We start from the raw sequence: 23,829 nt of genomic DNA on the forward strand, positions 1-23,829 counted from the left end.
GGTAAAAGATGCATGGAGTGAAGTCTAAAAGAAACCAGGGTAGCTTCCCAGAGTTTTCTCTCATTTGACTTACACAGGACTAGCTTATGAGTTATGAAACATATGTAAAATATTGTCTACCTAGAAAGCTTATTAGAGACTTAATACCCAAGGTTTTCATTGAGGACTGATCACATAGGCACCCTTGGCCTAGCACATACCAAAATTCGAGACTTCCAGAAAGAAAGCAGGTATTCAGCATAAACCAAACTGTTTCCACAGTTTAGGTACTCTGATAAGAAGCATTCCTTTGAGTCCCAGAAATGGTCGGAACCATCCCTACATCCAAGATCCCAGATGCCAGTGAAGGGAATTATAAGGATAGTAATCTCAGGCCTGCTATGTCAAGTCTTTCCTGCAGAGAAATGCAGATGCACTATTCATACGAGGTAGTATTTGAGGAACATATCGAATATCTTCCAAGTAACCAATGATTCACCAAACAAGTCTGAAAAACTATTAATATCCCTCTAGAGAACATTTTAGGGTTGTAGATAGTCACTCAAACTATAAGAAGTCTGAACTTGAGTTCATTCATCTCACTATTAAAATTCAGAACCACCTAAAATTGGAACTGCACTCTACCCTCCTTCTGTCCAAGATCTGGCTTAGTATGTAACTGGTTGCCCCATATGTAGAGCATACTGTGTGACATCTGTGGAGTGGTTAGCAGATCAGTTGGTGATGATCTTGAGGTTCCAGTCATTAAAGAATGAGATCATTGCTTCTTGGTGATCCCCCCACCCCCATGTATTGAGAACTCCAAAGCAAGAGAAGGGTCATGCAAAATCAGACTCCAGGTTTTTCCTTAGAAACTCCCAACAGGCTTGGATCTTAAATAATAATAAGGAATAAGCCTATCTGGCTAGACTTGGTATCTCAGGTAGCTTAGAGATAGTTGAGTTGCTGTTTTGTCCTCTAATTAGATAAATAAATGTCTTCTAGAATTCAACTTTTTTAAAAAAATTTTTCAATTGAAGTTCAATTTGCCAACGTATAGCATAACACCCAGTGCTCATCCCGCCAAGTGCCTCCCTCAGTGCCCATCACCCAGTCACCCCATCCCCCTGCTCACTTCCCTTTCCATTACCCCTTGTTCGTTTCCCAGAGTTAGGTGTCTTTCATGTTTTGTCACCCTCACAGATATTTTCACTCATTTTCTCTCCTTTCCCCTTTATTCCCTTTCACTAATTTTTATATTCCCCAAATGAATGAGACCATGAAAAGTTTGTCCTTTTCTGATTGACTTATTTCACTCAGCATAATACCCTCCAGTTGCATCCATGTCGAAGCAAATGGTGGGTATTTGTCGTTTCTAATGGCTGAGTAATATTCCATTGCATATACATATACATCATCTTCTCTACCCATTAGAATTCAACTTTCTTTGGTGGTACTGTCCCATCATTGTTCACTTCCTAAGTAAGGGATATGAATATTTATATCCCATGCCTTCTAGCCTAGAACACCAGTAGGAATCAGCACAGTGAAATAGTCTCCAACTTGCTTGCTAACAGTGTGCCCCATCCCCATGTGCTTCTGCTGAAACTCCCCCTCCAACCCCGCCTGTCTGACAGTTTTCCCAAGTGACTGCATGTCTCCTCCCACAGTGGACCAGCATGGATCTTGATGGCCCCTATACTTCCTGTAGACTTGCCCTTCCAATATGCCTTTGGCTGGAGCCCCTTCAAAGGAGGACTACAAGCCTGGCAGTGTGCAAGCAGCCTCAGTAGGGTCCAGAACCACCCCAAAGTGACTCCTGCCCTGAGGAAAGGGAAAGATACCACACTCATCAGTCCAACTGCAGCCCCAACAGTGAGCTAGGAGCAGACATTTGGTCTGACTGCAGGCCTCAACCACCAAAGAAAGCTTTTCAGGGGACAATACAGGGAAAGCACCTTATAGTTCAGTGCTGCTGCATCTCTGACAAACACATCGCCTCACTCATTGCAAGCCCAAGGAGGCCCCAGACTGGTGCACTAACAATGCAGGGAGCAACCCTGCCCACAACAGGCAAAGAAAACCATTGTAGATTATTGGACTGAAGACAAACAGTTCAGCCACAACAGTAGGGCACACGCAGCACACACAAGGGATACTCTGAAGCACCAAGTTCTGGTGAACAAGGAATATTGCGCTGCAGGGCACCATAAGACCTCTTCTTCATAAAGCCACTACTTTCAAGAACAGGAGACTTAGCTGACTTTACTAACGCACAGAAACAGACACACAGAGTTAGACAAAATGAGAAGATAGAGGAATATGTCCCAAAAGAAAGAATAGGACAAAATCACAGCAGGAGAGCTAGACAAAATGGAGATAAGTAATATGCCTGATACAGAATTTAAAATAATCGTTTCAAAGATACTCACTGGACTTGAGAAAAGATTAGAGGACCTCAGTGAGGTCTTCCACGAAGAGATAGGAAATATAAAAAGGAACCAATCAGATATGAAAAACTCAATAACTGAAATTAAAAATACACTAGGTGGAATAAATGGTAGACTAGAGGAAGAAGAAGAAAGAGTCAGCATCCTGGAGGACAGAATAATGGAAAACAATCAACTTAAATGGGAGAGAGGAAAAAAAAATAGTGAAAATTAGACTTAGGAAACTCAGAAACAAGATCAAGTGAAATAACATTTGCTTTATAGGAATCCCAGAAGGAGAAGAGAGAGAAATGGGAATAGATAATTTATTTGAAGAAATAATAACTGAAAACTTCCCAGCTCTGGGGAAGGAAACAGCAATTCACATCAAGAAGGTAGAGAGTCCCCAGCAAAATCAACCCACAGAGATCCACGCTAAGACACACCATAATTAAAATGGCAAAAGTAGTGACAGAATTTTAAAAGCAGTAAGAGAAAAGGGAATAGTTATATACAATGAAAATCCCATAATACTCTCAGCTGACTTCTCAGCAGAAACTTTGCAGGCCAGAGAGAGTGACATGATATATTCAAAGTGCTGAAAGGAAAAAACCCTGCAGCCAAAAATTCTCTGTCCAGTTAGGCTGTCATTCAGAGTAGAAGGAGAGTAAAGGCTTTCCCAGAGGAACAAAAGTTAAAGGAATTTATGACCACTAAATCAGCTATGTAAGAAATATCAAATGGGGACTCTGAGTGGAAAGGAAAGACTATAAGTAGAGTAACAAAAGTAGGCAGTACAAAAGCAAGAAAATTAAGTATAGCAATAAAAACCAGTCAAAGGATTCACAAAATTAAAGGATATACTGTATAATACCTTATGCCTAAGATCTGTGGTAGGAAGAGTAAAGAATGGGTTATAGACTACTATATCTACTATATGTGTAAGATGTAATATACAAGCATATCAATAACCACAAATCATAAGCCAGTACTAGATATACAAAAAGTAAAGAGAAGGAATCCAAATATATCATTAAAGAAAGCCAGCAAACAGAGAAGAGAACAAGACAAGAAAGGAATACAGAACTACAAAGAGAACCATAAAACAAGTAACAAAATGGCAATAAATACATACTTGTCAATATTACTTGGAATGTAAGTGGACTAAACACTCCAAACAAAGGACAAAGGTGATGGAATGGATAAAAAGCAAGACTCATCTATGTGCTGCCTGCCAAAGACCCATTTCAGACCTAAAGACACATCCATACGGAAAGTGAAGGGATGGAAAAGTATTTATCATGCAAATGGAATTGAAAAGAAAGCCTAGGTGGCATTTCTTAGAATGGACAAAATAAAATTTAAAACAAAACTGTAACAAGACAAACAAGGATAATATATAATCATGAAGGGAATAAGCCAACAAGAAAATACAACAGTCATAAATATTTATGCACCAGCATGGGAGCACCCAAATACATAAAACAGCTAATAGTAAACATAAAGTAAATAATTTTTCTAGAGAACTTTAACACCCACTTACATCAATGGAAAGAACAAACAAACAGAAACTCAATAAGGAAACAGTGTCTTTGAATGACATATTGGACAAGATGGAACATTCCATCTTAAAACAGCAGCATATACATTCTTTTCAAGTTCACATGGAACATTTTCCAGAATAGATAATATATTAGGCCACAAAACAGGTATCAACAAATTCAAAACGATTGACTCATAGCATACATCTTTTCCAACCACAATGCTATGAAACTAGAAATCAGTCACAAGAAAAAGTCTGGAAGGAACACAAATACTTGAATGTTAAATAACATGCTACTAAACAATGAATGGGTAGCCAACTAATCAAGAGGATATCAAAAACTGTATGGAGACAAATGAAAATGAAATACAATGATCTAGGGCAGTCCTGGTGACTCAGCAGTTTTGTGCTGCCTTCAGTCCAGGGTGTGATCCTGGAGACCCGAGATCAAGTCCTATGTCAGGCTCCCTGCATGGAGCCTGATCATCCCTCTCCTGTGTCTCTGCCTCTCTCTCTCTCTGAGTGTCTCTCATGAATAAATAAATCTTAGAAAAAGAAATACAAAGATCTAGAAATCTTTGGGATGCAGCTAAAGCTATTCTCAGAGGGGAATTTATAGCAATATGGGCCTACCTCAAGGAGGAAGAAACATCTCAGATAAGCAACCTAACCTTACACCTAAAGGAGCTAGAAAAAGAAGAACAAACAAAAAACCAGTAGAAGAAAGGAAATAGTAAAGATTAGAGCAGAAATAAATGATACTGAAACTAAAAAACCAATAAAATAGATCAATGAAATCAAGAGCTTGTTCTTTGAAAAGATCAACAAAATTGATAAACCTTTAACCAGATACACACACACACACACACACACACACTAGAGAGAGTGGGGAGTCAAATAAACAAAATTAAAAATGAAAGAGAAGAAATAACAACCAATATCACACAAATACAAATAATTATAGGACAATATAATGTAAAATTATAAGCCAACAAATTAAACACATATAACCTGCCAAAACTGAAGAAGAAATAGTAAGTTCACACGGACAGGTTGCCAGCAATGAAATTGAATCATTAATAAAAGCTGACAACAAACAAAAGTTCAGGACCATATGGCTTCATGGGTGAATTCTACCAAACATTTAAAGATGAGTTAGTACTCATTCTTTTCAAATTATTCCAAAAAATAGAAAAGGAAGGAAAGCTTCCAAATTCATTCTGTAAGGCCAGCATTACCCTGCTACTAAAACTAAATAAAGACACTACAAAAAAAGATAAATAAGGCCAATATCACTGATGAACATAGATATAAAAATCTCAACGGATATTAGCAAAATGAATCCAACAATATATTAAAAAATTAGCATGATCAAGTGGGATTTATTCTCAGGATGCAAGGGTGGTTCAATATTCCTAAATCAACCAATATGATACATCACCTCAACAAAGAAAGAAAAAAAAACATATGATCAATTCAGTAGGTGCAGAACAAGCATTTGACAAAGTACAACATCCATTCATGATAAAAACCTTCAATAAAGCAGGATTAGGGGGAACATACTTTGACATAATAAAGACCATATATGAAAAACTCATAGCAAACCTCATACTCACTGAGGAAAAACTGAGAGCATATTTCCTAAGGTTAGGATCAAGATAAGGATGTCCACTCTCACCACTTTTATTCTACATAGTACTAAAAGCATACCCACAGCAATCAGACAACAAAAAGAAATAAAAGGCATCCAAATCGGCAAGGATGAAGTAAAACTTTTACTATTTGTAGATGACATGCATAGAAAACTAAAATTCCAACTACTAGAACTGATAAATTTGGTTATGTTGCAGGATACAAAATCAATTTCTAGAACTCTGTTGCACTTCTGGACACTAATAATGATGTAGCAGAAAGAGAGATTAAGAAAACAATTCCATTTACAATTGCACTCAAAAAATTAAGATCCCTAAGAATACTTAAATTTTTAACCAATGAAGTGAAAAACCTGTACTTTGAAAATTATAAAATATTGATAAAAGTAATTAAAGGCAGCACTAACAAATGGAAAGATAACTCCATGCTGATGGATTGGAAAAACAAATATTGTTAAAATGTCTATATTACCCAAAGCAATACTCTGATTTAATGCAATCCCTATCAAAATACTACTAGCATTTTTCACAGAACTAGAACAAATAACCCTAAACTTTCTCTAGAATCACACAAGACCTCAAATAGTCAAATCAATTTTAAAAAGAAGAATATGGGATCCCTGGGTGGCGCAGCGGTTTGGCGCCTGCCTTTGGCCCAGGGTGCGATCCTGGAGACCCGGGATCGAATCCCACGTTGGGCTCCCGGTGCATGGAGCCTGCTTCTCCCTCTGCCTGTGTCTCTGCGCCTCTCTCTCTCTCTGTGACTATCATAAATAAATAAAAATTAAAAAAAAATAAAAATAAAAAGAAGAATAAAATTGAAGGTGTCACAATTCCAGATTTTTTTAATAGTAAATTTATTTTTTATTGGTGTTCAATTTGCCAACATACAGAATAACACCCAGTGCAGATTTTAAGATATACTACAAAGCTGTAGTAATCAAAACAGTATGATACTGGCACAAAAACAGACACATAGATCAATGAAAGAGAATAGAAAACCCCCAAATAAACCCATGATTATATAGTCAATAATCTTTGACAAAAGAGGCAAGAAGATGCAACAGGTAAAAGACAGTCTCTTCAACAAATGATGATGAGAAAACTGGACAGCTACTTGCAAAAGAATGAAACTGGACTCCTAACTCTGGGAAACAAACAAAGGTTTGTGGATGGGGAGGTTGATGGGAGGATAGGGTAACTGAGTGATGGGCAGTAAGGAGGGCACTTGATGGGATGAGCACTGGGTGTTATACCGTATGATGGCAAATTGAATTTAAATTAAAAAAAAAAAAAAAAAAGAATGAGGGCAGCCCCAGTGGCCCAGTGGTTTAGCACCACCTTCAGCCCAGGGTGAGATCCTGGAGACCCGGAATCGAGTCCCACATCGGGCTCCCTGCACGGAGCCTGCTTCTCCCTCTGCCTGTGTCTCTGCCTCTGTGTGTGTGTGTGTCTCTCATGAATAAATAAATGAAATCTTAAAAAAAAAAGAATGAAACTCGACCACTTTCTTACACCACACACAAAAATAAACTCAAAATGTATTAAAGACCTAAATGTGAGACCTAAAACCATAAAAATCCTGGAAGAGAACACAGGCAGTAATTTCTCTGATATCAGCCATAGTAACTTTTTTCTAGATATGTCTCCTGAGGCAGGGGAAACAAAAGCAAAAAATAAACTTTTGGGAGCTACACAAAATAAAAAGCTTCTACACAGCAAAGGAAACAGTCAAAACTAAAAGACAACTTACTGACTGGGAAGAGATATTTGCAAATGACTGATGAAGTGTTAGTATCAAAAATACATAAAGAACTTCTACAACTCAACACCAAAAAAAAAAAATTCAATTTAAAAATGGGCATAAGACACGAATGGACATTTCTGCAAAGAAGATATCCAGATGGCCAACAGACACATGAAAACATGTTCAACATCACTAATATCAGGGAAATGCAAACCCAAACTACAATGAGATGTCACCTCACACCTGTCAGAATGGTTAAAATGAAAAACACAAGAAACAACAAGTGTTGGCAAGGATGGGAGTAAGGATCCTCTTGAACTTTTGGTGGACTGCAGCCTGAAGCAGCCACTGTGGAAAACAATATGGACATGCCTCAAAAATTAAAAATAGAATTACCACACTATCCAGTAATTGCACTACTGGGTATTAATCCATAGAATACAAAAACACTAACTCAAAAAGATACATGCACCTTATGTTTATTATCTACAATAGTCAATTTGTGGAAACCACCCACATGCCCATGGGTAGATGAATGGATAAAGAAGAGGGGGATATATATATAATAGAATATTATTCACCCATAAAAATCATGGTGTCAGATGGATCCAGAAGGTATAATGCTGAGTGAAATAGGTCAGATACCGTAAGATGGATCCAGAAGGTATAATGCCTGGATCCCTGGGTGGCGCAGTGGTTTAGCGCCTGCCTTTGGCCCAGGGCGCGATCCTGGAGACCCGGGATCGAATCCCACGTCGGGCTCCCGTGCATGGAGCCTGCTTCTCCCTCTGCCTATGTCTCTGCCTCTCTCTCTCTCTCCCTCCGTGTGACTATCATAAGAAAAAAAAAAAAAAAAGAAGAAGAAGGTATAATGCTAAGTGAAATAGGTCAGATACCGTAAGATTTCAGTTGTATGTGGAATTTAATAAAACAAGGGGAAAAAAAGAAAGTAAAAAGCAGACTTTTAACTATAGAGGACAAAACTGATGTTTACCAGAGGGGAAATGGGTAGATGTATGGGTGAAATAAGTGAAGGGGATTAGGAGTACACTTGTGATAAGCACTGAGTAATGTATAGAATTATTGAATCACTATATTATATACCCAAAACTAATTTAGCACTGTATGTTAGCTATACTGAAATAAAAGAATCCAACATCCAATTAATGCTGTGCATTCATTCTATTTACTGAACACCTGCTCTGTGCCAAGTAAGGTGCTAGGCAATGAGATTAGCTGAGATGAACATCAAGATGAACAGAACACAGCCCATTCGCAATGAATTTATATAAATTAGATTTTTTAAGGTAATAAACAATGAATTTAAAGAAAACATTAAAGAAAGATCTATAATGTGATGAGCACTGAGTGTTATACATAACTGATGAATTATTGAACACTACATTGGAAACTATGTACTATTCTGTTGGCTAATTGAATTTAAATTTTAAAAAAGAAAGATCTGTGAAAGTTCACAAAGGCTGCCTCTGGTAGATGTTTTCAGCAAATCATTTCTTTAGTACAGCTTCCTCACTATGAAATAGTGGAACTGAAATTCCAGTTAAAAAAATTACATCTCTTTGCCACCTGTTCAAAAGGTTTTAAGTATCTTTACATACCTGGGTGCTTTTTATCTTCCTGTAGTTAAATTATAGAATCTTAGTATGAAAACTTTGAGAGAGATTATAGAATTTTAGTACCGGAATGTATGAGAAATATTATCTAGTCCATCCTCTTTGTTTTTTAGATTGGAAAGATGAGATCCAAACTGGTTCAATGACTTGCTTCATGAATGAAAATCTAAACTAGGAACTCAACTCTTTAGCAATCTACCAATACCACACTGTTATTTTCCTCATTTCTGGGTACAGGGATTTTAGTGGAAGAGGGGTTTAATGGGAGGCATCAGACAACAGATTTTCTGACTCTAATTTTATTTTCAGATAGAACACACACACACACACACACACACACACACACACACATCCCAAACTCAAGACAGATGAGATCTGCATGAAAGAATGCAGAACTAATTTAATGCTTTATATGTGGAAAAAATAAGCTATAATTGTAAGCACATATTCTTTTCCGTGAATGATCTTGCTAGTTTATTAGACTTTTAGGAAGAGCTTACAGTTCAAATGTTTTGCAACACAAGTGTCATAGCAGGAGAATTCCTATTTCTCATCCACCTTATTTTTTTAATCAATAATTTAAGAAGTTCAACTGAGATTAGAGGGTAGCCCTGTGCTGACACTCACTTTATCACCTTTGATTTATTGTCATGAGACTCATGCAGAAGAGCAGAATAATGTGACCAGATGCCAGGCAATTTAGTGCAGGGAGGACAGCACCAGTTGCCTGTCTATTCTCAAGCTTCTCATAACATACGTGTGAGTAAAAGCATCTGTTGAGTAGACATTCCAGGCATATTCTTTTAATTATTGCCAGGCCTTCCTGGGGAAAAACTTCATTCTGAACTTTTATTTCATGACTACATGTATGATCCGAGGAAGTAAGAGTCAAGTAGTTGTTTAGGGAAATGTCAGAAACTGAAATCCCTCTTTGGATACGGAGCAGACCATCGAGTTACATATTTTAGAAAACCCATATATCCAAATGCCAACAGTCTGAAGCAGAGAAACTGTTGCCACAATACACTATTGTCCAATCAGGACTTTTAAAATAATGAAATGCTTGTCTATATTTTAAATTTAACTGACTATATAAATTTTCCATATTAATTATTGTCTGGCATGTATTCTCAAATGTTTGTTGACTAAATGAATGAGTGAATTTACCTTAGGGCAGTTCTATACTTTTTAAAGTGTTAATGAGTACAGGCTTTCTAAATGTTTGGCTTTTCTTTAGCAAGTCACCAATATTTAAAGATAGCTTATCTTCAATTTTCAGAAACTTTAAATGAATAAGGCTAAGTAGGCACATTCTTAGTTTCAAAGAACAGATAACACAGATGGCTAATCACTGTTTTTATTTACTTGGTCTTCTACATCATTCTATAAAAAAATTAAGAGAACTATCTCAATTTAGTAACAGGTATGACTTATCATAATCACCTTGCTACATGGTTTCCTCATTAGGTTTATTTAAATTTGTAGGCACTAGATATTGGTATAGTGATAGTGGCTATATATAATATAAGTGCATCTTACTTGAAAGAGAAGTAGGGTTAAAGAATTTTTTGTAAGGTAAGTCAAATATTCTGGAAAACAAATTATAATAAGCTATAATTTTTTGCTGCCAGAGTGTCCTCAGGCTTTGGTGAGCTTGAAAAGTTTCATTCCCAATCTATCAAGAAAAGATTTATCACTCAGTACAAAGGGAAAGGGATGAAATCTCACTCCAGATGCTATCTCAAGAGAGTCTCCCTCCAGTTGCATTTGGGATACATTCCAAATGCTATTTTCTTATACTTTGGACCTACAAGTCAATCCCCAGAAACCGTGTATAGGTAAGGAAAAATTTCCTCCCTTTTAGTAAAAAGGATAAAAGATTCAGTTTAATCTAATGAAGAAAACAGTCATTACTCAGACATTAAAAGTAGGTTGAGGGGGATCCCTGGGTGGCGCAGCGGTTTGGCGCCTGCCTTTGGCCCAGGGCGCGATCCTGGAGACCCGGGATTGAATCCCACATCAGGCTCCCGGTGCATGGAGCCTGCTTCTCCCTCTGCCTGTGTCTCTGCCTCTCTCTCTCTCTCTGTGACTATCATAAATAAATAAATAAATAAATAAATAATTAAAAAAAAAAGTAGGTTGAGGATGTGTATCTAGTAGCTACACTAAGTATGACAGTTATATGTTGTCGAAGAGAATATATTAAAAGGGAATCTGCCTTTACTAATTCAGACATACTCTTAGTGATTTCCAGGCTTTTCACAAATGAAGATCATTTTTACAGAGACCAACAAGTGTTAGTCCTGCTTTTCTGTATTTAGTGTACTCTCAGCACCTACGTATTGACTCCCTGACACTTTGTAATAATTCCATGGCCCTCAGTAGATTAAGGCTCACATTTAAGGAGAAACTGTGAGCACAAGTGGGATATTCTAGAGGCAGACTGCTAAGATAGCATTTTGTTGCAGGGTATTAATTACAAAGTGACACTTGAGGAAAGAGGAAGAGGAAATGGGATTGAATAGATTGAGAATTCAAATTGATACAGGCCCTAGTTAAATCTCAACCATCCCTACAGGAAGCTCTGAATCCTTTACAAACCCATCATGCTGGGCTGAATGACTGGGCTCTTATACTCTAACTTAAGTTCTCATAGTATATGGGCGACCCTGGGGTGTGCACTGGTCAAGAAGGCCCTCTGAAGGTGAAGACATGAAGCTGATGATGGTTTAGGCAACACATGCTTTTTTGATGGAGTATCTGGGTGGCCTCATGTTGGTGTTCAGCACAGTATACTCCTTGTGTTACTTGAGTCACCTTCATATCCTCTCAGGGAGTTGCTTCTTTTAGGTTTCTGGTGGATTCTCTTCCTGAGGGAAAACTTAGAAAAGGACTTAGTAGTACAAATTATAGCCCCTAACACTTCAGCTAACTCTAGGACCATAAGTGATACTAATCTTCTCCCTCTGATGATCAGAGTGAATTAACTATGCCACAATGGTGACTCTTCCTGCTTTCTGGTGCCCAGATCCAGAGAACTTGAAGTGCTTAAAGGGCTTCTGGAGCTTATAATTCAATGGAACTCTTACTGTGGTACCTAATAAAAATATGTCTTCTTTTAGGACCAAGACCTCTATTCTGGCAGAGCTTACATTTTGTGGGGATAGAAAGTATAGGGCTCTCCACAGAAGCATTGGGAGTGGCAGTAAATGGTATTAATTCTACTTCTGCCCTTAGGTTCCAAGACCAATGAATATTTCCTGTTGGAGATCCAATACCATATAACTGTCTTTGACTCAGAGTGTAGGTTTTTTTATCCTAGAGGGTGGTGCTTTATCCTTAAAAAGTATCACCTCCTAGCTGGCACTTTAACTGCTCCTTTAGCAGTCTGTTCCAATGCTCCATCACATTGGAAGCTTCTTGTCATATGATATAACTTCTAAATCCCATGAACATAGGCCCACTTTTACAACCTATTTGCTGTAAAATGAGTACCATGGTCTGACACATGTTTTTGGGATCTTGTAACATAGATTAGACATTTTGTAACCTATCAGATACTGCTGCTAATTGAGCCTGAGGATAAGAAAGAAGCCCATTCCCAGAGTATGTCATTTCTGTTAGAATAAATCTTCGGCCTTTCCAGAGTAAATGTGCCTCATCAAAGAATGGTTGGTTGTTTTCCTCAAAGACTGGCATCATTTCATGGGCACAGTGGTGTTCTCTGTTGCTTGCAGTGTGAATATTCAGTGGCAGCAATAATTAAGCCTTTTTAAGTAGGAACCCATGGTGTTAGGCCTATGCATACCTTCCATCTCTCCCACCATGCCCATTTCGTTCATATGCCCATCATCCAGCAAAGATGACTAATGGCCAAGACTTGCTAATGTCAGCTTTATGGATCATTATGTATCCTTACAGGCATTCTTCCATGTTTGACCTACTCTGGTAGGTGTTAACATTTGATACAAAGATCTTTGTACTTTGTGTCTTAATGTACCCAATGTACCCGTCTATATGCCTCATTTTCAAATCCTGTTCCCAGCCTTACAGTCTTCTTCCTTTCAGGTGCCTAACCAGCCCTAGTGTCACTCACAGATACCTGTTAGTCTGTACATACTCTAACCTGAAGCCATTTATCCTTCCCAGAATGTGGATGGTCTGGTGCACTGCCAGAGATTCTGCTCATTAGAAATGTTCCCTTGCCACTGCTTTTTAAGTCATTCCTGAGTGAAGCAATAGTGCAGTTTCCATCCATTTTCAGCTTGCCATTAAATAGTAAGTGTCTTAGACAGTTCAGGCTGCTATAATGAAACACCATCGTCTAGGTGGCTTAAACAACAAACAGGTATTTCTCACACTTCTGGAGGCTGGAAAGTCCAACATTAATCCCGTCATGGGAGTGCCATTCTCATCATGTAATTACCTCCCCAAAGTTCTACCTCCAAATACCACCACATTGGATATTTGACATATGAATTTTGAGAGGACACAAATATCCAGTCCATAGCACTAAGCCTGCCCATCCATAAACCAAGTTTGGACTTTTCAAGTAGCTAGTCATAAGGGATCTCCCAGATAGCCAAAGGTTTCTGCTAAAAAGAGGTCCTGTGTGGGGATCCAGACTACTTGTTCATTCAGTTTGCTTCTACCTCTCTCCTCCTCAGGTTCTAAGCCAGATTGCACTGGAACTGCTCACCTTATGTCTGACACAACTCAGCTTATGATAGATAGGTCCAGAAGCATGGTCATTTGGTGTCCCATGGGTTAGGTGCTCAGTATCTATTAGAGCCAAGTAGCACATTAGAATTAAAACACATATAATTCTTTATTGCAAATGGCGTGACCTTGCTACATAATCCAAGGAGCCTGTTGTGTCCTTTCTATCAAGGCTTGTTGTAAGCTCTGCATGACTTTCTTTCCTATCTCTGATGTTTCTAGAACTATAGGGTCTGTCCAGTCATGTGACCCAAGTGGCAGAGTTGCTTACCTCACAGTTTAAACCCACTTCAGGAGTTTGCACAACCTCTTGAGATCCTTGCCAGAGTGTTAAATCCTATATCTTTGAAAAGTGTTCTCAAATTAATAAACTCTTATATCCAATTTACATTATATTTATATTTTTTAGATTATGCTATGGCTCCCTTGATTAAGTACCTCTAAAATCAGGTTGCCATATACTCTCCCAACTCCTACTAGTGTACATTGGCTAGATCTTTCATTCATTTGGGGTAGTGTCTCTCCCTCCTAAGTCAGACACAGCAAGCTCGCAGATGGGTTATGCTGTGACTTACTCCTAGTATGTGGCATAAGGGCTAAAAGAGGATATATGGACAAATCCTAATCGGGGTACATGTCTTCTTAGAGGGGAGAGTGCTACCATTAATGAGAGATAAGCTACGTCTTTAAGCTCATAGAGTCCAAATGAGTCTGGTGGTTCAAAATATTCAGGGACCTTTATCCAGATGTCCCTGTGATAAGTGTCAGGGTCCCATTTTTATTTTTTTCCCAGCAAAGGCCTTGACTTGTTCTAACAGAATTGTCTTGGTTAGATGTTTAACCTTCCCTGGAGTTTGACCACTCTATTGAATCCTGGGCTTTTCCTCAGTTTCTCTGTCTTTCCACTAGAGGAAATGAGAGCCCAAACAATCCTCTAGGGAGCTCTGGGGAATATAGGGCCCAACAGAGTAATCCCATATTAGGCAAAAATGGACATGCCTTTATACTCTCACTTTAGTTAGTCTTTGGATGTAGGCCTCTCTGCTAAAGCCTGGACTTTGAAGAAGTTGATTACAGGGGCAAAAATATCTTTCTTAAAGAGCAATGTGGGCAGTTCATCTCTGTTTCCACCACTATTGCTCTGTCTCATTTGTTTACTTATTCATTCAACATATATTTATTAATTATGTATTCCAGGGAGTATGTCAGGTATTAGGGATACAGTATCAGATAAGACTTTATCCTTGCTTTACAGAGCATTGCAGACTAAAGAACTTGAGGTTCTTCCTAAATGGCAAAGGATGAGGCACAATGAGCTAAAGTTGCTTAGTCCAAGTCACACTAACAAATATATCCTTAGCTTACTGATTTCATTAGAAAATAGAGGTGAAGTGATCCAAAGGTTAACTTTTTAGGAACAGTGATGTATTTCCAAATAAACAGAAAAGGTCGATTCATGTTTGTCAAGTTATAAAATTACCCCTAAATGAAAAGGCCTAAGGAAACATTATGGGCACACACACACACACACACAAAATAGACAATATCCTCCTTTTAGTATTTTTTTAAAGATTCTATTTGAGAGAGAGAGAGAGAGTGCTCAAGTAGGGGGAAGAGCAGAGGGGATGGACAACTAGACTTCGCGCTGAGTACAAAGCCTACACAGAGCTCAGTCTCATGACCCTGAGATCATAACCTGAGCTGAAATCAAGAGTCAGATGCTTAACTGACTGAGCCACCCAGGCACCCCGACGGTATCCTTCTTTTGACAGTACACTTTCTTTTATAGTCAATTCCATGAATTTTCTTTTTTTCACCCTGCTTTCTAAATGTTATAGTTTTTGGCCTTTCCTTTTCTCAGTCCATGTACTCTCTCTAATGATTCATCTACTCTCTTTGTCTTTACTATCTTTTTGCTAATGATTCACAAATCTCTTTTCCTTAGCTATAGAGCTGTTTACTCAATTGTGTTAGAATATTCCTACCAAAATGTCCAATATATATCTCATGTTCATCTTAAAATGAATTCCTCTTTCTTACCCAGAAAAGGTAAGGAATTCCTCTTTCTTATCCAGGTAGATTACATACACTTTATTTCTACTTTTCTACATCTTCCCTGTATCTGTCTAAACTGACCATAGTCTGTATTTTCATTGTCTTGGACAAATATAAGAAAGTATGAGATCTTAAGGTAGCGAACTAAATATTAGATATGGAAGTACATTTTCCCATCTAGAGCTTAAAGTTGTCATTTCTCATGTCTGTCCAGTCTTCTCTTTCTCCTACCCTTAAAATTTTGTATGAGATTGAATCATGTAAAATCACTAATTTTTCAGGTAAAAAAGTAAAATATCAGCAATTTCATTATAGTACAAGCAAATACTACTTTTATTGTGCTGAAATGACCTCTAAAATTTTTATTTTTAAAGAGAGTAAATGCAATAACACTAATATATGCAAACATTGAAGGTAACAGGTTTTAAGATAAAACAGAACTACATCCTGGAGAATTAGCCTTATAATATTCCATTTTTGAGTGAATTTAAAGAACTTTGGAGTCTGAGATTATTTCTTTTGTCTTGTAACTACAATTGTTTCTTCATTGAAAAGAAAATTTGAGACAATATAGACAAGTTCTAAACCACAAGGCACAATTGTCAAGTCTAAGAACTTTATATAAAATGATTTTTAAACATTTTAGTTTCAACTAGGAAATATTCTAATTTTATACCAGTCTTTAGTGAATAAGAAGGATGTGGTTACTTTAAAAAATAGAACTAGTGTATTTTAAAGCATTTACTGTTTTAGAAAAAAATAATACTTCTTTTCAGTTCTAACAAGTGATTAATTATACATAAGGCTTTTTAGCCTTCTGAATTTCTGCTTTAGCTAACAAAATCTATAAATAGACTATTACATATCCTATTTTATAAAAAGTGAAATGTTTTCAATTATTGTAGAGTTGCCTAACTCTTCACACACAGCATGGTTTGGCTTTAGGGTTTGTCATTTTCTTTAATGTATGTTAGACATGGAATCAGGGTTTTGAAAATTCTTGGTCAAAAAGATATAAATTGCTGATAATTCTTATAAATAAAGGCTACAACTTCAATGACTGCTCTCTTTGTTCCCTTAAACACCCAAGAAAAATGCTTCGGGCTCTATGGGCCATACAGACTCTGTCTCAGCTACTCAACTCTGCCTTTGTATGGCAAAAGTAGCCATAGAGAAGAGGTAAATAGGTGGGCATTTCTGTGTCTCAGTGAAACATTTACAAAAAGAAGTAGCCAGTCTTTGGGTTCACAGTTTGCTGACTGCTACTTTATCTGATATCCTATAGTACTTTATCTTCTTGCAATATTTTTGCTATCTACTTTGTATTTTAGTTATTAGTTATTTCTAAATTGACTAGTATTGTGTCTTATACCTGATAGGTAATCAATTACTAATGAAATAAGAATGAAGTTTTATAATTTTCATTTTTGGGAAAATGTACATCATTCCAACAACACTAATTTAGAGTTTTCTCCAGAAATGGATAACTTGAAAATAGATATAAGAAACTAAAGAAGGGACGCCTGGGTGGCTCAGTGGTTGAGCCTCTGCCTTTGGCTTAGGGTGTGATCCGGGATCCTGGGATTGAGCCTGCTTCTCCCTCTGCCTGTGTCTCTGCTTCTCTTTCTGTGTCTTTCATGAATAAATAAATAAAATCCTTAAAAAAAAAAAAAAAGAAACTAAAGAAAACTGTTGGAAGGAATCAAGGTCTTAGTAAATTATTTAAGTTTCATTGAAGATTCCCTGTGGACAAAGATGTAAGCCTGTGAACTGCCTATTTTCCAGTGAGAACCTATCTCTTGCAAGTATGTTCCTTTGATAGACTGCACCTCCTAATACTTATATCAGGAGTGACAAACTTAGATGCCCTATTGAGAGCAGGCAGGTAGTATAAAGTAGTGAAATAGGTCAGATATAAGAGACAAGAGCAATTGATATGGACTATGATGAGCTGAAGAGTGCATCTAAGTAGCAACTGTTGCTTAGATCCATCCAGATTTGCCTTTGAAAATACCTTTGATGCTTGCTAGGTCATCTGAAACAAAGAATCTTGCCAGTCTTTATATAGAAAATCTCTGGATTTTTAAGTCTTAGTACCTAATTCAGCTTCTGTTAATTAGTAAGCAAGGGCTATAGGCTAAGCAAAATAGTTCTGTAGGTGACATTGTTCTGGTATACATGGTCAATACTGGAGTAAGTCAAATGGGCCTACTCCATTCACTCACCCAGATTATGTGTTAGGAAAAGGGTTTTTCCTCTGGGTCAGTACTAGTCTGTGTTTGGGTTCTGCTATTTTGCTTACTGTCTCACAGTTATATTTCATTGTTCTTCTCAGATTTGATTAACTGACCATTGATCATTAATTGTCTCAGAGTAAAAGTGTTAATGCTCTTAAAATTAATTATCATAGAAATAAATTATTAGATCACTTCCAACTGGATATAGCCAGCATAAATAACATTAGCATAGTGTTTGAGAATATAGATCTATGCTGTCTGGTAGAGATATAATGTCAGTCACAAATGTCATTAACATTTTTCAGTAGCCATATTTACAAAGGTAAAAAAAAATACAGATGAAATTGATTTTAGTAACATTTTATTTAAACCAGTATCTCCAAAACATTATCATTTTAGTTTGTAATCAATTTAAACAATGATTTGATTTTTTTCATTCTTTTTGTAGTAAATCTTCAAAATCTGATGTCTTTTACATTTATAGCTCATGTTAGTTTTGACTAGCTACATTTCAAGTGCTCAATGGCCACTTAAACTCATCCACACTACTTAAACATAACCACCTCAGGAAGCTACTTATCTCACCTGCCTTGTCTATAAGGGCATTAGGATACTACCAAATATGGTGGTTGTGGGGAAGACAACATAGGAAATGCTTAATATATGTCAGTGTATCCATGATCAGTAGGTAAGGAGGTAGGTAGATAGAGTGAGAAAGAGATTGATATGGATAATGATACAAATATATGTGGATAAAATCATAGCCTATGCACTAACTTCAGTTAGCTTCAATACAGCAAATCTTTTTTCATGATTTAGGTGACTTCTATATGCTAACACATATTATTATATAATCTATTTAAGCAGGGCCTTTGCTTGGTAGCTATTGAAAAAGAAAATGGATTCATATATCTTTAAACAATAGTAGAAAAGGGCTTCATAATTGAAGATAGGAGAAAGATTATGCTGTTGTTGTAAAGCTTATTCTAGGCTATTCTTTTTGTTTTCTGTATTGCTTGAAGTAGAATCCATAGAGACAAGGTAGATGAACACTGAGTCTTGTTCACTGTGAAATAATGTTACTGATTGCTTTCTATCATTTTTTTCAGCACATTAAAATCATCCTTTATTTAAGCTGTTTACTGTGTCTAGAACCCTCTTCCTCTTTTCTTCTCTTGGCCAACTGGCCTCTTCTTATTCCTCAGCCTTCAGATTAGATGTCATACCTGAGGTTTACCCTGACCATCTTTCCATAGGTCTTTTCTTTCACTCTACCTCATTATAACACTTGTTTCCTTTATGAGCCAATGTGATGATTTGTAATAATTCACTTTTTAATGTAGTTGTTTTGGGTCTTTGTATAAGACTTTTTGCCTTTTGAGGGAAGGGCACCAAATATTTCTTGAATGACAATGAATTAATGAATGGGTGTGTGCAAATATTAGGAATTTTCAAGGAAGCCACAGAAATGACTACTTAAGCTGATGTATCTACATCAAGAAGTTATGAAAACTATAGTTTTTAATAACATCCACTGGATTATAAATTCCACAAGGACGGGGACTGTGTTTGGATATGAAACTACGTGCCTCCCAGCACAGGGGCTGCCGCATATTAGACATTCATATATATTTGTTGATTGAATGATTACTTTTTGGTATGAAGTCACAGGCTGGACATCTATACTAGAAGGAATTTTACTCTAAGAATTTAGGGTGGGTTAGAAAAAAACAAGGATAATAGATGTTTTAAAATCAAGATGCAATAGCAATGCAATAAAAATGTATATTTTTTCTTATATTTTTTTCCTAAAAGGGACCTATTGGTTTACCTGGAGAAGTTGGGATTACAGGAAGCATTGGTGAAAAGGTAATGTCTTTATTTTATTTATTTATTTTTTAATAATAAGAGTTCCAGGCTAAACTCAAATGAGAGATATTCATATGGTACTTTATGTTAATTAGAAATCACTCATAACTTAAAATACATCACCTGTCTTGAATATCTTAAATATATTGAAATATAGCTAATAGGATATATGTTTCTAATTTTTAAAGGGCAGACTACTCTTTAGTTTGCAATGATGTAGTCTGAAGAGAAAAGAAAACTGATGGTCTATGCTTATGACTAGACCATATTTAAATCTACTTTATCAGAGCAAGCCCCCTAAAGGAAGCAGTTTTGAAAGGAATTAAGTTATCCCTTTACCTGATCCAAGTCTCAGTCACAATTTTTTTTTCTTTCCATTTGGAATCCAGTATGCAATTATCCATGGATATTACTGGCTATTGTAATGGAAATTGTAATTTGCTTAAAGATTACCTAGAAATCATTGCCTTGGGAGTAATTTTCCATGTTGAGTTTCAAACTTAGGAAGGTTTTTAAAAAATAAAAGTAAAAAAGTAATTCTTTGTTTGAAACCACCAAAGGCATTTAAAATTTTTTAATGGAATCTTATAACGGACTAGTAAAGCAAAAATTTTGGGTCTTTGTCTAAAACATGATTAACTAAATATAAATTGTAAACATGATAGTCTTCTGCAATTACTACATAAAGCTACTCTGTAAATAATTAAGTAGTACCAGGACTAGAAGTAAATTAGATAATATTCCAGTTATTTCCACCTAAAATTTTTAGTTTAAGTCAGAATCAACATATCTAAAATGTATCACTTTTTCCCCACCTTTAAACTGGTCTCTTCCCAATAATCTCATGTCTTTTAGTGTGCCTTATCCCAATCTCAATTCTTCCAGTCTTCTGGAATAAACAGAGTGAAATCCATATTTGCTTTCCTTTTCCTCCATTTTCTATGCCTAATCTTTTAGCAGGAGTTAGAGTTTTTTCTATATAATTCATCTTTTCTAATAGTCAATCCAAAGTCCACCCCCACCTCCAGACATACTCTTACTAGTTTATGTTAAATTTACCCCCTGTCAAATTTACCCTGCCCTTCCCTTTCTATTCTCTAATCCATCCTATCTACAAGCATAGAACTAATTTTGATGGGTCATGATGAAACATTTTGAAAAACCACCATTAGATCCCTATTATTGATCCTATTAACCCCTCTACTTTCTTGTCAAACTACTACATAATTTTGGCTTAATGAATTCATTCAAAAATTCTTCTACTATTTTCCAATATAAATCTTTCTCTCTCCCCCATCTCATATACTATCAACATGTTCCTATTCCTATTCTTACTGGGTTTTGTTGGTTTTTTTTTTTTTTATTTGTTTAGAGTATCGTCTCCCCTTCCCTGTATTTATTCAAAGCCAAACTGTAGACTCAAATTCTCATCTCCTCTATAAAGTCTTCCCAGATTCCTCTAATCCTTCCTTATTTCTTCCCTTCCTGGATGTAGAATAAGCACCACATAATTTACAATTTAATTGTCCTAATTGATTTACCTTTGTTAATGTCATGTCTCCAAATACTTGAGAGTACACTCTAAGTCAAATTTCTGTTATATTTCTCCAACTCTCCAGTACATTGAAAGTGCTTAATATATACTTATTGATTTTTAGTAACAATATAAGAAATATAAAATGAGCTCAGTTCAAAAACTTTGGATTTATAATTGTTTTCATTCTTACTTTGTTTCTTCCATGCAAGGTCAAATGTTCTACACTATGATTCTGACAATCATGGGAATTTTAATATGAATCAGTTTAATTCTTTTAATCTGCTATGGCATGTTTGATTATCAATGATTATACTTAATTGTGGTAGATAGACTACAGAAATAAATATTTTTTCAATAGTTCTAGAAATTAGTTAATTCTTATAATATGTTTTAATACTTTTACCATCCTTCTATTTTATATGCCTCAAAATGATAAGCATTTCTACTTATAAAACAACCATACTTTTAGTATTTTATCCCTTAAAATATATTTTAAGAAGATTTTAATTTTATTAGAAGTCTAATGACTTTAAGGTAAAAATGCAAACTTTGTAATTAAAAAGTATTGGCGGTTAAGGTGAGAAATGCATGTAAGGTATTATTCTGACAATTTTCCTGTCAAGGTTTAGCTCAGTCATGACTGATTAACATGCTTCAATGTTTTTTTTTTTTTTTCTTTGCTTTAAAAGGGAGAACGTGGCAGTCCAGGTCCACTAGGTCCCCAGGGGGAAAAGGGTGTTATGGTAAGAGTCAGTGATTTGAAATATATGTTTCCAGATGCTGCAACGGCAGCATTATTGCTTGGAACTTTAACCATTTTAGAGTTAGATTCTAAAGATACTAATTGGTCATCATCCTTTTTTTTTTTCTTTTTTTCCCCACCCTCATATATCACTAAACAACTAGCTTCTCCCTTTCGTCACTTCCCACTGTGTATTTTTCAGAAGAAGTACTGTATTCAGATGCCAGCCAACAAATTGTCACATAATGGAAAATGATATGCCACAACATTCATTGTAAGGTTTAATAAAATTAAATTTGCATAAAAAATCATAATTCCATCATAATTCCAGAGGTGGAATTGTCTTGAATGGAATTTAAGTAAGTGAAAATGTCTATTTTATGGTATATTTCCATTAGAATTTTCTTTTCCTTTAAACAGTTTTCCTTTCAAATGCTGTTCGGCACCACAAAGCCTGCAAAGCAGATGGCTTGGTCAAATGAGTCTGTAGTTTGTTTGTTTGTTTGTTTGTTTGTCTTAGAGATTTTGTTTATTTACTCATGAGAGACACAGTGAGAGGGAGAGAGAGAGGCAAAGACACAGGCAGAGGGAGAAGCAGGGAAACGAACTAGGGGTGGTGGAAGGGGAGGAGGGCGGGGGGGTGGGAGTGAATGGGTGACGGGCACTGGGGGTTATTCTGTATGTTAGTAAATTGAACACCAATAAAAAATAAATTAAAAAAAAAAAAAAAAAGAAGCAGGCTCCATGCAGGGAACCCAACGTGGGACTCGATTCCAGGTCTCCAGGATCACACCTTGGGCTGAAGGTGGCGCTAAACCACTGAGCCACCCGGGCTGCCCGAATCTGTAGTTTTAAGAGAAGAAATTAAACCACCATAAATTAACTGAAATGAATGAAAAAGAAAATTCAATTAGGATTCTACTTTTCTTTCATAGCTTATAGTTTATATGGCACATATCATTATTGCCACTGTTTCATGACTTTGTGGTCCTGATGTAATTCTTTGATATGTGAAACATCAGAATCCAGAATTCATCTTCCTCTCTTGCGTCTTTAAGGTTAGGAATAGCTGACAAATATTGTATATAGGTTGCATTTTTTAGTTTATTAAATAGTTTCTAAATATGATAGGAACTAGAACAAGAAAAATAATGAAAGAATCTTGCTTTCAGAAAATATATTGTAATAGATCTGGTGGCACATAATACTGTCCACAAATTTATTTTACCTTAGTTTTAACTTCTGTATTGTAAGCAAAGTATTATGAGATTGTTTTTTTAGCTACGTCCAGTTCTGTCTACTAAGAAATTTAATATACCCATTAGGTTAATCAATTTCAGGAATTATTACCTACTAAGACATTCTCCGAATTAGTATTAATACCATAAAGGGCGTGTTCCTCTAAAATTTGATAGGCTAGAGTATTTATACATATTCATATTCTTTTTTTTTTTAAAGGTTTTATTTATTTATTCATAGAGATGCAGAGAGAGAGAGGCAGAGACACAGGCAGAGGGAGAAGCAGGCTCCATGCAGAGAGCCTGATGTGGGACTCCATCCAGGGTCCCCAGATCACGCCCTGGGCTGCAGGCGGCGCTAAACTGCTGCGCCACTGGGGCTGCCCCACATTCTTAATTATAGAATTCTCTGGCCTCTTACAATGAAATAACTTCTTAATTTATATAA

General features: G+C 36.3%; 1 protein-coding gene across 5 annotated transcripts in view; it reads left to right on the forward strand.

Moving 5' to 3' along the window:
* COL24A1 (collagen type XXIV alpha 1 chain) overlaps positions 1-23,829 on the forward strand; it is a 387,148-nt gene that overhangs the window by 189,883 nt on the left and 173,436 nt on the right. For all 5 annotated transcript variants that reach the window (XM_038541487.1, XM_038541490.1, XM_038541491.1 and 2 more), the window contains exons 26-27: positions 19,811-19,864; positions 22,091-22,144. In XM_038541487.1, the coding sequence (XP_038397415.1) occupies positions 19,811-19,864; positions 22,091-22,144 (108 nt within the window). The remainder of the gene's footprint in view (positions 1-19,810; positions 19,865-22,090; positions 22,145-23,829) is intronic.

This window comes from Canis lupus, chromosome 6, assembly GCF_011100685.1.
Source record: "Canis lupus familiaris isolate Mischka breed German Shepherd chromosome 6, alternate assembly UU_Cfam_GSD_1.0, whole genome shotgun sequence".
NCBI lineage: Eukaryota > Metazoa > Chordata > Mammalia > Carnivora > Canidae > Canis > Canis lupus.